This window comes from Xenopus tropicalis, chromosome 7, assembly GCF_000004195.4.
Source record: "Xenopus tropicalis strain Nigerian chromosome 7, UCB_Xtro_10.0, whole genome shotgun sequence".
In the NCBI taxonomy this organism is placed as follows: Eukaryota; Metazoa; Chordata; class Amphibia; order Anura; family Pipidae; genus Xenopus; species Xenopus tropicalis.
Window position 1 is genome coordinate 93,032,955 of NC_030683.2, and position 17,348 is coordinate 93,050,302.

General features: G+C 39.3%; 1 protein-coding gene across 1 annotated transcript in view; it reads left to right on the plus strand.

Moving 5' to 3' along the window:
- mxra8 (matrix-remodelling associated 8) overlaps positions 1-8,633 on the plus strand; it is a 32,584-nt gene extending 23,951 nt beyond the window's left edge. The window contains 5 exon segments of the mRNA NM_001122725.1: positions 403-561; positions 1,687-1,717; positions 3,078-3,154; positions 4,026-4,103; positions 7,086-8,633. Of these exon segments, the coding sequence (NP_001116197.1) occupies positions 403-561; positions 1,687-1,717; positions 3,078-3,154; positions 4,026-4,103; positions 7,086-7,111 (371 nt within the window). The 3' untranslated portion in view covers positions 7,112-8,633.
- The last annotated feature ends 8,715 nt before the right edge of the window (positions 8,634-17,348 follow it).

Consider the following 17,348-nt stretch of genomic DNA (forward strand, 5'->3'; position numbering starts at 1 on the left):
TTCCCACCTTACTGAAATATTCCTTTCTCTTGGAAACATTTTGTCTATCTTTGAAGCAGATAAATTCAAAGAGAGTTCTCTAATAAACAATACTGTGTGGCCATCCTTTGTGACACTCCAGCAAACAAAGTAGATAACTGTTTTTTCAGCCCCACTGGCATCTAAATTTACTGACATGCAGTAAGGTGTGTGTGAGAATTGAGCAAGGCAACCCTTTCACCATAACTACAGTGTTAGCCCAGAGTGTAAGTCAAGTGGTACCGTTTTGGCCTATGAAAATAACCAGAGCTTATCATATCCTGCTTGTGGTTTTACCACCCTTGTAATGAGACTTATATCCACAATTACATTTGACCTGAGGGAGATTCATGCTTAAACCATTTTCTCCTACCTTTTTCTCAGATTCCAATGTAGTCCGGGAAAACAAAGTCATCAATGTTACCATCCAAGAGAGCAGACTCCATCTCTTCCAACAGCTTGGATACATTCTGGCAACCCTTTTGCTGTTTATTCTTCTCCTTACAGCTGTGATCCTCATCACTCGCAAGCATCAAAAAAGAGGTAAAGACATTTCATAACGTTTGATACGTGGCAATTCTAGAATATGCCATAAGATGCCCAGTCATCTCTGGGTAGACATAATACAGACACATTTCTCAGGGAGCTACATAAACACTTTTGGAATAAATATCTATAAATATATAAATCATAAAGTATAGATATATTTTTGTATAATGCAAACAATCTCTATCTATTTGTCTTATTATTCTCTCTCTATACCCCCAGAATGAATTTTCAACATGTAGTGTAAATGACCTATTAAAGAATCTTGCCAAACTGGAATATATATATGAGTGAATATTGCCCTTTTACATCGTTTACCTTGAGCCACCATTTAGTGATGGGATGTGTGCTCCCTCAGAGATCACATGACCAGAAATAATGCAGATCTAACTATAACATCAAGAAGTGTGAGAGGAAAAGATTGCACTTTGCCCATAAATTGGCTGATGTGACCTAGCATGTATGTGTGCCCTTGGTTTGTTTGTATGATCCCAGGGGGGTGGTCCTTAGTACTTTTTAGGATGCTAAATTTATTTAGATAAAGCAGGGTTTTATGTGATATATTTTTATAGAGCAATGCAGGTCTGGTGATACACATATTTACTGTACCTTCCATTCTGGCTTCTAATCATTCTACACTAGGTATTGGTATAAGAAAGCTGTAGCATTCAGAAAGCAGTTTAATAGGCATTTTAAAGGGGCACATTTTCTCCTTGTCCACCAAAATTTGGGTCAGTACGTCAGGCATATTTTAACAGCAACATCACATATTTAATGGCATATAAATCCATTGCAAGTGGAATGTGCCAACATTATGTTGGGGGGTTATATACTTTGTATTTCTTTGTGAGTGTGTTTTCCTCATAAAACTGTAATGGTGACCATATGCTGGCAAATTATCCACATAAAGCAAATACGTATGAGGGATACTAGTATGGAGGATATGACATAAATTATAAGTTGCAAAATAGCAGTTGTTTCTTTGCAATTGTATTTTGCCAGCCTGGCAATAAAACTTTTGGCAAAAAGTCATGATGGTGCTTTTGATATATTGGTGCAGTTTCAAAGTTTTTTCAGTAAAAATCTATATAAATTAAAAAATTGTTTCTCTTTTCTCTTAAGGGGATGCATATAACTTGAATAAACCTCAAGGGTAAGTGAAACAGTATGTATTTTAAAGATTACTGTGAGGAGAAAAAAATATATATTATAGGCTGCTTTTGTATGTAAGATAATTATAGTGTGTGCTGTTAGCCTGCCATCCTCTGTATATCTTTGTGTAATATTAGGATAGCAATTACTCCTGTGTATAAATAAAGAAAATTCTGTATTCAATATGTAACAAAACATAAGCAGAGCCTACAGAAGTCTATGTCTGTTCACATGTCATTGCTCCTCCTCAGTCCATCTGGTACATTCCATACCTATGAGGAAATAGTTAAGGCATTGGACCCTGGCTCATCACTGTAGCACAGGGCTTTCACTGGCAGTTGTTAAAACCTATTCATTTCCAGTTCCATAATGAGTGAATGCAATGACCAGCACATAGCCTGTCTGTACTTTATAAATCCCAGCTTAAAGGGTTTTCCATGGCAATGGAAATAATTCAAGTAAAAGTGACATTCCTCCCAGAAGTCTGCTCAGAATCCAGCGAGTTAACCATTTAAATATTAACTTATTCCATCTGCACTCTTTATTATTTTACCCTTCTACCTTACATAAGTGTGGAACTTTTCAAAATGTCACCCTTTTGGTATAACCTGTTCATGCACTTTAAGACTGTTTGACTTTCTAACTCTGATGCTTTATAATTACATATTTGGCCTTTTCTTCTGGATTCTTAAAGGAGAAGGAAAGGCATTTTATTGCCAATAGATTAGTTACAATAGTGCAAGCTAGAATGCTATATTTATTCTGTAGAAAGCCTTACTATACCTGCCTAAACAGCCATTGAAACTTCCTATGTTTTTTAAGATAGCAGCTGCCATTTTAGATTGGTCTCTGTAGTTCCTATGCTGCAGCTCTAGCTGCTGGTATTGCAGATTACACAGAGTTGGGAGAGGGGAGTAAAATCTTATGGGAAGGGGAGGAGGAAAAGGGAGGTGGAGAGGGTTGCAAACTGAGCAGACTTGTGCCATGCCCTGAAGGATTTTTCTGAGAGCAGGAAGTCTGACCCAGAAGAACATGTGTACACAAAAGAAGACAAGAAACTCAGTGCATCTGTTCTGTGAGTGCTTATGGCTGTATTTACATAGACCTTTGTGATAAAGCTTTCTTTTTACCTTTCCTTCTCCTTTAAGAGTGTTAGTAAGTTCATTCTAAACCTCACCAAAAATATTTTTGCTGTAAACTGGTTTGCATGTAAATCTGTTGCATAATTTGGAAGTAATAAAAGGTCAATTTGTGTGTTTGTGAGGATCTTCCAGAACATTTGTAGAGTTTTGGAGGATTGCTGGTTATGAAGCAATTCTTCCAGATCACATTGGTTTTGATCTTTTGTTTTATTTCTATAGAATAGAGGTTAACACGAAGGAAATCTGCCTCAGGCCTCCTGACCTCATCCAATACAAAAAGGAGGAGCTCCGAATAGGTAACTTACCCACTACAGATATATGAATTATACAGAGGAAATGCTTGCATTTGTTCGGATCCATAAAGAATACAGAACTGTCATAGGTTATTGTCCTCAGGAAGACATTAAAATATACACATGTTTGGCTAAGCAAGCAATTCTTTTTCAACTGAGAATTTCCCATGTGTGGAGGTAATCTTTGATTTATTAAGAATAGGTAAAATAAAACCTATATTTGTAAACAAGTATTTATTTGGTTTTAATGTGGAATGGCTGTAATGGTAGAAAGTTGTTCAGAAAAAAAACATGATCAATGTGCCTGTCAATCAGTTATCAATTAACTTATTCAGCTCTAACTATATGCATTCATTCACAGAATTTACTATTTCCAAAGTACAACAGTTCTGTGGCATTTAAGTCTAGGCCCTATTCCCCTTTTTTCCCCATCCCCCAGAGCTCATGGCAGAATTCAGATTAGCAGGTTTCCAAGGCAGATGTTTACATGCCAGTTTGTACTTTTTGGTATTCAGTAATGCAATTTTGCAATCTACAGGTTACAGGTTGTGATATAGTCACTGTTTTACTGGCCTTTAAAGTACAAATAAAATAATTGTACCGTGCTTGCATTTCTCCATCAGCAGCATATACTTTTCTTGAAATGTCCCCCTGTTCTGTGGTAATGGTGTAAATGTAGCCTACCAATCTCCCACCCCTTATTTTATCACACAAAAGCTCAGAGAGGCACATCTATAATAACATGTTATGCTATACTCACAGCCATACTTTAGAGTCGGACAAGGCAAAGCAATACATGAGAAGATTTAAAAATAACTAGTAAATATCCATTTATAGTTAACACAGAGTCTAAACCCCATTCTTTCCCACCCAGATTATAAAAATAACATTCTAAAGGAACGTGCAGAGATGGACAGAGTGTTTGCACCAAAGAACATCGACTTAGACCTGGGTAAGGAATGCAGATTTTTTTACGCTAGTAATTTGTGTATGGGCTGGAGTCTTGTTCTTTTGCCTCGTGTCAGCTACTTCAGCAAGCCAAGAACCCAGATGTACAGGGATTCAATGCCAGAGAATTTAAAGGAGCTAAACGAGGTGGGGGTGGCTGACATTTTACTAAAGCAGCATTTTTTTAGAAGATGCGGTAGGAACTAAAAAGAGTTTACAAGCTTTAACTGTATATGGAATCTGGTACTGGTTAATTGTATTGGTCTCTGAAGAGTTTATAGTGTAGCTTCAATGTAGAACAACTTGTTCACTGGTGGGTAAGAGTTTTTAAGGAAAATTTCCTCTGTACCAAGGATGGTTTGCATGCACTTTTTGGTTAGTAAATACATGGACATATTTCATTATGTAGCAGGAAAATCAATTTCAGGGTAACATAAAATAGCATCCAAAATCTGCAGTACTACAGTTGTAAAACGAACATGGAAGATGGCGGAACACATTTCATAAGCAACTCTGAGGAACTTACATCTCCTTTTAATTTGTGATATAATTCAGTGAGCACTAACACTGTCAATAATATGCCCATATTAGATAAAAAATAATTGGCTAAACTGCCCAAATGACTAAAGCCTCACAGTTAGCTTAATATTATGAAGTCTGCCAGCTAACTGAAAGGATGCTTACATATATACTATAATGCCAAAAGGATTCAGACACCTGCTTGTCCAATATCGCATTCCTGAGCCTGAGGGTATTAATAGGTTTATACTCTCTTAGCTGCTATAACACCTTCTGCCCTTCTGGGAAGGCTTTATATTGTATGTTGTTACATTGTTGCTGGGATTTGCTTAAGTTAAGCCACAAAAACACTAGAGAGGTTGGGCACTGATGTTGGGGATCAGGTCAGTCTCCCAGTTGGCGGTACAATTCTTTACGACTTTATCATGGGCTATATGCATTCACGGAGGTAGTGTTCTCTTTGCATGTGCCAAACCCAGACTTTTCAATCTGAGTTTTGCATGTCAGAAGTTGAAAATGCTATTTATGACTTCAGAGAATACGTTTCTGCTGCTCTAGTGGCAGTGACCTTTACACCACTCCAGCCATGCTTGGATTGCACATGGAGACAATAGGTTTGTTTGCATCTAATCACCTATGAAAAAAACCTGCTCCTTATGAACAGTGCTTGTGCTGACATTGCTTTCAAAGACAGTTTGGAACTCAGCAGTGAATGTTTCTACTCAGCAATGTCATTTTATATGCACTGTATCGGTACTATTGGGCATACAGTGTATCTTTTATTGATTCAGCAAACCTTTCACAATTCATTTCCCATTACTACTCTTCAGAAAAACTAACACAATTTGGCTCATTAAAATGAGAAATCACCTAACCTAAGAATGGTTTTTTTTTGTCCTGGGAAGGCTCAGACTGATTATGCAGTCTGATTGAAGTCTGGGCTTTTTCCCTCAGCAACAGACTTATGTCACCATAGAAGTTCTTACAGATGCACTTGTGTGATTGACACACGAGTCTATGAGCTCTCATGTTGATTTCCACAAATGTCCATTTATTTCACTTACAGTAGCTTTGATTGCCACAAGAAAACTGCTTGTATGGAAAAGATTATTTCTACTCAGAATGAGCTAAAGGGAAAAATTGTATTTTTTTTTACAGAGCCAAGGAATATTATTCACTACAAATTTCTTTCTTGTTATGAAAGTATTTTTCTATGAATTATTGTCATTAATGTAGAATTTGTTTGCAAGTATACAGGGATGGACTAGGCCACTGGGATACCAGGGAATATCCCAGTAGGCTTCAGTGGTGTTAGCTATGGGCACCTAGACAGATGCACAACCACTTCCATTACTTTACCAACAGGTCTGCAGATACTACTTATTTAGATGTGTACCTATTATATTATTTCATGGTAGAGTTTAATATGAAGCTTAGCTATGCAGTGATTGTTAAGACTAAAGAGTAAACTTTGAATCTCCCTTTGGTTTAACCAATCTCTGTTTTATTGAGCAAATCTTAAAAAGTACCAGATGATAAAGTAGTAGCTGCAGACCCACCTGCAATTATAAAGGTTGCTCATTCTGTCTTAAGAATGACTCTCAAATGCCCTGGGCTGTACAGTATGGATGGAAACCAGTTCAGGATTTACAGGTACAGCAGCAATGTTTAGTCTTCCAGTGGTGAGGAATGATGAGCTTAAAGAAGAAGGAAAATTATAATCACTGGGGGTGCCAAAATGTTAGGCACCCCCTTAGTGGTTGTAATCGCTAACCTGAAACCCCCAGCAGGTGCTTCTGTTAGGAGAAAACTGCACCGGCCGGGGTGTTTGCACATGTGCCAACCTTTCACAAAAAAGCAGTCTTTTTCACTCACCTGTGCATGTGCCAGGATTGCTGCTAAAGGAGAAAGATGGAAGAGGATCACCTCTGCATTTACCAAAGGTGGGTGCAGTTTTCTCCAAACTGAAGCACCGGTCGGGAGTTTCAGGGGGCCTAACATTTGGCACCCCCCAGTGAATTAGCTTTTACTTCTCCTTTAAAGTGATACTGACACTAAAACTCTACTTTTCAAAATATGAATGTATGTAAAAAGTTACCTATATGTCATGTTGATCAATTTTTTCCCTGATACAACTACTTTTTGAAGTTGTTACTTGAAGTTCTTAAATCTGACTGTTTTGCCAACCTGACTGTCCCTTTTCAACCTGTCAGAGTTTCTAATGCTAATGGACTAATGCTTCACAAATATGGCAGCCTCATAGAGGAACAAGGGGATCAGAGATAAAAAAAGGGAAAAATAATAAGGAATTAAGGGTAAGAAACCTTTGTGCATTAAGTACGAAGCCTACATTTTGGTGGGGGCAGTTTTGTAGTGAGCCCAGTATATCCCAGTCCAACACTGCAATATATTGTAAGAAGAGTCTCCGAATAAATCTGAAAATATTGTGTATGCTCTCTTCTTACAGAGCTTCGGAAAGAATATTGTAAATAAAGAAAATCAGATCAACGCTGCTGGCTGGACCAGGAGCTTACACTTCATTCAAGAAGAAGAAGAATTCCCCATTATTCCTACTTAATCTTTTGGTTGCTTTCCTGCATTAGCTGTTTTCTTGTTTCAGAGCATGTAGATATGGTCATTATTTTGGCCCAAGACCAGTAGCAGCAACAATTTAACTTCAAGGACAGTTTAGCAAGTTTCTTCTGTACGACACAGGAGACAGTATTTAAGAACATAACTAACCTTTTGGGAACATAGTCACCATAGAAGTTTTGTAATGATGGCTTAATTTCTTTTCTTGTAGTAACATTTTATATAAAAGAAAAATATGATTACATTTCTGTTTACAAATTTTAACCAAACATAAAGTGGAAATGTTAAAAAATTTAAATCAAATTTCATGCTGGTGTTCTAAACCTATGGGGCGTGGCCCAAATGAGGATCTTCATGCTGTTTAGTATGGGGTGACTAGACCACTTGAATATGCAGGGAGAAGTCTAATAAATACACATTGCAGGGCAGCACTGATTGCATTTAACATTAACTGCAATCAGTTCAGCCCTGCTAGCTGCATTCTTTAGACATGTCCTCGAACTGTTAAGTGATCTGCTCACCCTAGTTTAGTATGTGTCACAATGATCCCTCTAAGGTATGCACTCCTGCATGTACATGTTACTTATGATGCCAGGGCAATAATCAAAGTTGTTGCTGGAGATGGAAATTCCACAGGAGGGTGATGGCACAAAGAAAGATTCAGGAAACATAGCAGTCTGCATTTCAAAGTGGAAACTACCCGACAAGTGTCTGCACAAGTGCTTTCAGGTCAATGTAATTAAAATTAATAAAAAATGGAGGGAGCAGGCATTTTCACCCCACCTTCTGAGCTACTGGGCAATGAAGCACCTCAAATGACCCTGTAGCCATTGCCAATATGCAGTCTAGATTACAGCTCAAACAAAATTATATATTTTATATATGGACAATACAGGTATGGTATCTATTATCTGGGATACCTGGGTCCTGGGGTTTTCCTAATGGGGGTCTATTTGTTATAAAGCGCACCATAAGGATTTATGCCAGCGTAGATAACTACTATCAGCTACAATGTACTGAATAATTGTGAAATCAGTCAAATATATAGACTTATTTGTTTAATTAAAATATTATTGTAGAAGTCCTATATCTGGGCTTTCTGGATAACAAATTTTCAGATAACAGATCCCATACCTATACTATTAAAAAGGCAAAATATCATATATTTTACAAAACATTTTAGGTAACAAAGTTGATTCCCGGACCTAATCTGGATGCCATCATAAAAGTTGAAGAGGGGTGTGTAGCATCTTTAATGCATGAATACATTTGTCTTGACATGGTGCAACACGACACACTCATTTTCCAATTGTTGTGGATGGTGTTCATGTACACCAATAAAGCCTGATCCAAGTTTTCCAAGGATATGTGTTTGTGTGTGCTGGATTGTGAGAAGTAAAATGAGTTCTAGTGTTGTCTACAATTCTTTTGTTGTCTGCTAGTTTCTTACTTCATTCAGGGCTATGGCATATGAGTTACTTTTCAGCCTAAAAAAAAGTGTACCATCAGCCTTAGAAGAAATGACACAGCTTACTTTTGTCTCATGTTATCCCACTGACTTGAGTTCCATACAATCCAAGGCACCTGGACCGTGCTTTCATCTTAGCTTTAGCTTAGTCTGGGGTAAGATACCCTGCTTATTCAGCCCCATTGCTTATAACAGCTGAAAAAAAACTAAAAGTGCTTTTGTTTAAACATTGGGTTAGTTTGCTGGAATAAATCCTTCCTTTCCACATGGCTAGTACCCAGGTCTGGGCTGGAATTCAAAATAGGCCCTTGCATTTCAAGTACACAGAGGGCCAAACAGCCCCCCAGCAGCCCAATAAATAGTGACTATCTATGGCATCTTACAACAGCCCCTGTGGTATTTACCAGAATCCACAGATTGCCAGTTTGGGCCTATTATTCCAGAGTCATCTTTGCAAAGCAAAACCTATTTATTCATACTGAAACAGATGCATCTGAGTATAGACAGGAGAGTTCAACAACTCCTTTGTATTGAGTAAAGCTACACTGCATTTTATATGCTTGGTTTTAAAAAGACATTATGGAAAGACATAAAAAACAATATTTTTTTGGTTAATTTGCTCCACTGAGCATGCTCATGGCACCAGCAAGATATTTTTCTGTACTGGCGGTACGAGTGATTTTTCTGATCTTAGCAACCATCCTGTTATTCTTTCATTCTATAACCTTAAGATGATGAATGATGTAGAATGATTTTCTAGCATAACTGACTGCAGTTATCATTTTTTCTTGTTGCTTGTAATACTACTGTATTATTTTGTTTTACATTTACATTGAATATTACATTTACATTTTAACTGCCATCTCTTAACTTGGGTCACTGATCCCAGCAAACAGGCAGTCACTTCTGTTACAAAATGTAATAGAAAATGGGCTAAATAGAATGATAAATTTAACATTTAAACCTAATTTTGCAATTAATCTGCCATCCCTAGCAAACAGACACCCGTTTTAAATTCCATGTTGGAGGCAGAACAAAGAAGCAAAAGTCAAACCCCCAGGGGCACTGGGCATTTTTAAGATGCTTAAAGTTTGCTGAAAAATTCTAGCATTGCTTAAATGGACCTAAACGGAAGGCTCATTATGTTATCTCATACCTCGCAAGAGCAAGTTACAACCATATGCATGCAATTTACTAAGCATTGCAAATCTTTGTATCTCCAATACCTGAAGGCAAAAATTTACAGGACTGATTTACGCAATTACAATTAAATTCTGGAGAAGTTGCATGCGAATCTGGAACCAATTTGTGCCTTTTTTTAAAGTAAATGAGCCCTTTTGTCCTTTATGTGACCGCTTCAAGGATTTAAGCTCTTTAAAAACCTGCCACATATTAAAAAAAAATTGAGAAAAATTTGGGAAATGTGACTTTTTTGCCGCGCGCAAATTTTTTTTGAAGCACATGACTTTTTTGACCTACAAATTCTTTAGCTGCGAATTTTTGCGGGCCTTTTCTTAAAAAATACATCAATGCTGAAATGCAGAAATTCGCCACGAATCCATTCATTTAGTGTAAGTTAAGTTTTTTTTTGCCTAATAAGCACTTAGGGTGTACACGTGAGAAGTGGAACGAAAATCATACATGATTCCAAACATTTTTTACAAATAAATAACTGCAAAGTGGGGTGTGCGTAATTATTCAGCCCCCTGAGTCAATACTTTGTAGAACCACCTTTTGCTGCAATTACAGCTGCCAGTTTTTACGGTATGTCTCTATCAGCTTTGCACATCTAGAGACTGAAATCCTTGCCCATTCTTCTTTGCAAAACAGCTCCAGCTCAGTCAGATTAGATGGACAGCGTTTGTGAACAGCAGTTTTCAGATCTTGCCACAGATTCTCGATTGGATTTAGATCTGGACTTTGACTGGGCCATTCTAACACATGCATATGTTTTAAACAAACCAGTCTCAAGTCTTTTGCAGACTCTAAGAGGTTTTCTTCCAAGATTGCCCTGTATTTGGCTCCATCTATCTTCCCATCAACTCTGACCAGCTTCCCTGTACCTGCTGAAGAGAAGCACCCCCAGAGCATGATGCTGCCACCACCATATTTGACAGTGGGGATGGTGTGTTCAGAGTGATGTGCAGTGTTAGTTTTCCGCCACACATAGCGTTTTGCATTTTGGCCAAAAAGTTCCATTTTGGTCTCATCTGACCAGTGCACCTTCTTCCACATGTTTGCTGTGTCCCCCACATGGCTTGTGGCAAACTGCAAACGGGACTTCTTATGGTTTTCTGTTAACAATGGCTTTCTTCTTGCCACTCTTCCATAAAGGCCAACTTTGTGCAGTGCACGACTAATAGTTGTCCTATGGACAGATTCCCCCACCTGAGCTGTAGATCTCTGCAGCTCGTCCAGAGTCACCATGGGCCTCTTGGCTGCATTTCTGATCAGCGCTCTCCTTGTTCGGCCTGTGAGTTTAGGTGGACGGCCTTGTCTTGGTAGGTTTACAGTTGGGCCATACTCCTTCCATTTCTGAATGATCACTTGAACAGTGCTCCGTGGGATGTTCAAGGCTTTGGAAATCTTTTTGTAGCCTAAGCCTGCTTTAAATTTCTCAATAACTTTATCCCTGACCTGTCTGGTGTGTTCTTTGGACTTCACGGTGTTGTTGCTCCCAGTATTCTCTTAGACAACCTCTGAGGCCGTCACAGAGCAGCTGTATTTGTACTGACATTAGATTACACACAGGTGCACGCTATTTAGTCATTAGCACTCATCAGGCAATGTCTATGGGCAACTGACTGCACTCAGACCAAAGGGGGCTGAATAATTACGCACACTCCACTTTGCAGTTATTTATTAGTAAAAAATGTTTGGAATCATGTATGATTTTCGTTCCACTTCTCACGTGTACACCACTTTGTATTGGTCTTTCACGTGGAATTCCAATAAAATTGATTCATGTTTGTGGCTGTAATATGACAAAATGTGGAAAAGTTCAAGGGGGCTGAATACTTTTGCAAGTCACTGTATTAGCTTGCCTTGCCCACTTCTACTATGAAGTCATTTGTGAGTCATTTGTGAAATGAAACATCTACAGTTAAAGATCAAAGATATGTCCACATTATATTCCCTAAAAGTAAGAATATGTTAAGTTTAGATAGTACCTTCTGTATGTGCTTTAAAAAATAACTGCCAGTAGTCATTATAGCCGCTTTCCAGCTTTTGTGGGTTTGGTGGGAGGTTGCTGCAAAGGAATGACTATTATTAAAACATGGCATAAATGCAGGTTTTTTTTTTACATGTGGTTCAGACTTCAGCCAATAAATGTGTATTTCAGTCCTCGCAAACTGAAAAACCTCTTCTTGGTGGTGTCATGTTTATACAGAAAACTGTAAATAATTAATTATATTGTAGGACTGGATTCCAAATTAAAATTACCTTGTTATTGACTGTAGAAATGGGCCACAACCGATGGGGGGTCAGGGTGGGGACTATTAAATACATCCAATAATCCAGTATGTAAAATTTGTTCTGCCCATTTATATTTAAGTTACATCAAGTACAAGGGCTTTCTAGATAACGGATCCCATACCTGTATATATTTATAGATGCTCAATGCATATGTAACACCTATTTGGCTATAATATGGCCAATCCAGGCTAGTAGCGTGCTGTAGAGCATGTGTTACATGCGACCTTAATGCACAGGAGTTGGCCTCCGCTACGTGGGAGGTATATAATGGAGCTGAGGGGTTGTTGAACTACAACTAGCTGCAGTAGTGTGGTACAATAGAGATAAATGGACGCCAGAGGATTCTTATGAATGAACTGGATAATACTTTATTTGTCCAAGACAAAGGTAATCAGGGTTATCAATACTCACTTAATAGATGCAGAACAGTATGCAGTTATACAGTTGATGTAAAATTGATTAATAGCAGAAATATGATGCTCCCCTGTGTATCCCTTCTCATCAAGAGGATTGGGCAGGTAGAACAACAACAGAGTGATAGGTAGGAAAGCTCACCGGCATAGTCCCATGCTCTTTTGGAGGTTAGGGCAAGGCATATTTGCTAACCTATTTCCCTAGCACTTCTGTGTCCCTAATCTAAGGCCAGTAATGCCTGTTAGGAAGACTACTCCTTTGCTATTATCCTGGATGGAGCAAATGGCTGCTCTTTCTGTATAATTCTGTCTGAACTCACCACTTCTAGAGGGTGCTATGAAATATGCTGCTATACTGTCTTCTCCTCATTCACGGGGCCCTGTCCCCGACTTAATTTGGATGGATAGTGGCTTACTGGGCCGGATCTGTACCCAGGCTCGATGGAGCTCTGCTTCAGGTAGCAGATCAGCAGCCAAAGAGGAAAACACTTCCTTGTGCAAGACACTATATAGTCTGCCAAGGGGAGTGGTTAAAGGGGCTAAACCTGTAAGGGATAGCTTAAGAAACGGTAACCTGAGTATAGAGGGGTCTGCCCTATAACAGTACAGATAAGGGAAAGTAGGGAAGTAAAGCCATAGGGAGCTTAACCCTATGGGTCCCTACACATAGTAAAAATTTTTTAGGCCGGTCAACTGTTTTAGGCATTAAAACTCCAATATCCAAACTTATGAAGCAGTTACGGATCATGGATACCTCCAATGCAGAAAGAGCAATTGCATAAGTGCCCTGCTCCACCTCCCACAGAAGCTATGAATCTTCTGGGGGACCTTAAAGAGTGAGTTCAGGGATCTAGGCTCTAAAATTAAGCAAAGGTCCTCCAATGTAATTTTTTCGGAAATTTTGCCGGTGCCGCGTGCTAGTTTAGGGAGACAGCGGGAGCTTAGGGAGCTAAATGCGTGGCTAAAGTCTTGGTGTAGGAAGGAAGGGTTTGGGTTCCTAGAGCACTGGGCTGACTTTTCTTTGGGGTACAATCTATACAGCCCTGACGGATTGCACCTCAATGGAAGGGGGTCTACTGTGCTAGGGGAGAGAATGGTTAAGAGGCTGGAGGAGTGTTTAAACTAGACAAGGGGGGGGTTGGTAAGCTAGATTCTTATGGGAGAGCTAGTGTAGATGGGGCAGTGGGACCAGTAAAGGGTTGTGGGGGAGGAGTGAGGGGGGCATATAGTTTATCAGATAAGGAGCTTCCATTGTTACAAGGGAAACAGACTAATTTTCACCTTAGCTCTAACTGTCCTTTAGCTAATGTAAGCTGTAGAGGAAGAAGTAGTATTCTCCGCTGCATGCTGGCTAATGCGCGTAGCTTGTCGGGAAAAATAGGGGAGCTGCAGGCTATTGCATGTATTGAAAATTATGACTTAATTGGTATCACTGAGACCTGGTGGGATGAAAAATGCGACTGGGCAGTGAATTTAAATGGGTATACGCTTTTTAGGAGGGACAGAGGGATTAAAAAGGGTGGAGGGGTTTGTCTTTATGTAAAGTCAGATTTAAAGCCATGTAATAAAGACATTACCAATGAAAACGTTGAATCTCTTTGGGTAGAAATTTCAGTAGGGCTGAAGGTCACAAAGAAAATGATCATTGGTGTATGCTATAAACCACCCCGTATAGATGAGGGGGATGAGTCCCAGCTACTTTTGCAAATGGAGGAGGCTTCAAAATTGGGTCAAGTTGTTATTATGGGGGACTTTAATTATCCGGACATTGACTGGAGTAATGGGGTGGCTAAGTCAGAAAAAGCTAGTAGGTTTGTAAATATGCTAAATGACAACTTTTTATTTCAGGTGGTTCAAGAACCTACTCGGAATGAGTCTATTTTGGACCTGGTAATATCTAATAATACTGAACTTATCTCTAACATTTGTGTGGGTGAGCATTTGGGGAACAGTGATCACAACATGGTCTCCTTTGAGATAATGCTACAGAGACAGCTCTATAAGGGAGTAACTAAAACGCTCAATTTTAGACGTGCAGACTTTGCCAGTTTAAGGGCATCTCTGCAATGTGTCAACTGGGAAAGGCTTTTCATGGGGTTAGACACAGAAGGAAAATGGAACATCTTTAAAACATTGCTTTGCAGGTATACACAACAGTATATTCCCCTTGTAAGCAAGGAGAGGCATCGCAAAGCAAAACCCTTATGGCTGAATAAAAGAGTTAAGGTCGAGGTTGGTAATAAAAAACGTGCTTTTAAAGCATTCAAGTTAGCTGGGACAGCGGAAACTTTCATCAGGTACAAGGAAGCAAATAAAGCATGCAAAAAAGCTATCAGGCAAGCTAAAATAGAGATGGAAAGGGATATTGCAGCTAGGAGTAAAAAGAATCCAAAATTATTTTTTAATTATGTGAATAGTAAAAAAATGAAGCAAGAAGGGGTGGGAACTTTATTATCACGGGGGGGTACGTTGGTTGATGAGAACGGGGAAAAAGCTGAAATTTTGAACTCTTATTTTTCATCTGTCTATACATCTGAGGAGCCAGATAATGAAGGCTTCCCTTTTAATATACCCAGTGCTAGTAATTTAGCTACTGGCGCATGGGTCACTCAGGAGGAAATTCAAAAGAGACTTGAACATGTAAAGGTAAACAAAGGTCCAGGACCGGATGGGATTCATCCCAGGGTATTAAATGAGCTGAGCGCTGTGATTGCCAAGCCTCTTCACATAATTTTTCAGGATTCGTTGAGGTTTGGCATGGTGCCGAGAGACTGGCGGATTGCTAATGTGGTGCCGTTATTTAAAAAGGGATCTCGTTCTCAGCCTGAAAACTATAGGCCTGTTAGTCTGACATCAGTAGTAGGAAAGCTTCTGGAAGGGGTAATAAGGGATAGGATAGTTGAATACATTGCAGTTCACAATACTATTAGTTTGTGCCAGCATGGTTTTATGCGTAACAGATCTTGCCAGACTAATTTAGTTGCCTTTTATGAGGAGGTGAGCAGGAACCTTGATGCTGGAATGGCAGTTGATGTCATCTACTTAGATTTTGCTAAAGCGTTTGATACAGTACCTCACAGAAGGTTAATGATCAAATTGAGGAATATTGGCCTAGAACATAATATTTGTAATTGGATAGAAAACTGGCTGAAGGATAGAGTACAAAGAGTGGTGGTAAATGGAACATTTTCTAATTGGGCCAGTGTGGTTAGTGGAGTACCGCAGGGGTCAGTCCTTGGTCCTTTGCTTTTTAACTTGTTTATTAATGACCTGGAGGTGGGCATAGAGAGTACTGTTTCTATTTTTGCTGATGACACTAAATTGTGCAAAACTATAAGTTCCATGCAGGATGCTGCCGCTTTGCAGAGCGATTTGACAAAATTGGAAAACTGGGCAGCAAACTGGAAAATGAGGTTCAATGTTGACAAGTGCAAAGTTATGCACTTTGGTAGGAATAATATAAACGCAAACTATCTACTGAATGGTAGTGTGTTGGGGGCATCCTTAATGGAGAAGGATCTAGGGGTTTTTGTAGATCACAAGTTGTCTAATTCCAGGCAGTGTCATTCTGTGGCTACTACAGCAAATAAAGTGCTGTCTTGTATAAAAAAGGGCATTGACTCAAGGGATGAGAACATATTTTTGCCGCTTTATAGGTCCCTGGTAAGGCCTCACCTTGAGTATGCAGTGCAGTTTTGGGCTCCAGTCCTTAAGAAGGATATTAATGAGCTGGAGAGAGTGCAGAGACGTGCAACTAAACTGGTAAAGGGGATGGAAGATTTAAGCTATGAGGTTAGACTGTCGAGGTTGGGGTTGTTTTCTCTGGAAAAGAGGCGCTTGCGAGGGGACATGATTACTCTGTACAAGTACATTAGAGGGGATTATAGGCAGTTGGGGGATGTTCTTTTTTCCCATAAAAACAATCAGCGCACCAGAGGTCACCCCTATAGATTAGAGGAACAGAGCTTCCATTTGAAGCAGCGTAGGTGGTTTTTCACAGTGAGGGCAGTGAGGCTGTGGAATGCCCTTCCTAGTGATGTGGTAATGGCAGACTCTGTTAATGCCTTTAAGAGGGGCCTGGATGAGTTTTTGAACAAGCAGAATATCCAAGGCTATTGTGATACTAATATCTACAGTTAGTATTACTGGTTGTATATATATAGTTTATGTATGTGAGTGTATAGATTGGTTAGTATAGGTTGTGTGCTGGGTTTACTCGGATGGGTTGAACTTGATGGACAATGGTCTTTTTTCAACCCTATGTAACTATGTAACTATGTAACTATGTAACATCAAATAGTGGAATCCACAGAAAAATTTGGGAAGACAAATATGATTTATTATTACTATCAGGGTCAGACTGGGCCTCCTAGGGCCCACCAGAGAACATAACACCTGGGGTCTACTCTCACAACAATAAGACAGATGTTGTATAGACCTATGGTGGAAAGGACTGATGGGAATTGACCTAGGTTGGGGCCTAGGGGTGTGGGCCCAGTAGTACATCTCCTGGTGCTCTGGTAAGCGAGGCCTAGCAGCACCACTTTGGACACACACTTTTTAAAAATCAGGCACAAAAGATGACTGCACACATGGCTTACAAGAAATTAGAGGGAATACTGCCTAGAAGCAAAGGTGACCCACTATACAAGATTAGATGAGAGGGACTTACTTTACTTCAAGTAAAAGGATGGCACCAGATTTTACTTAATGCCTCAAAGCCCGTTCATCCAGAAATTGAGTATCTTCCGCACCTAGGATCATAAATATTAATATCAGT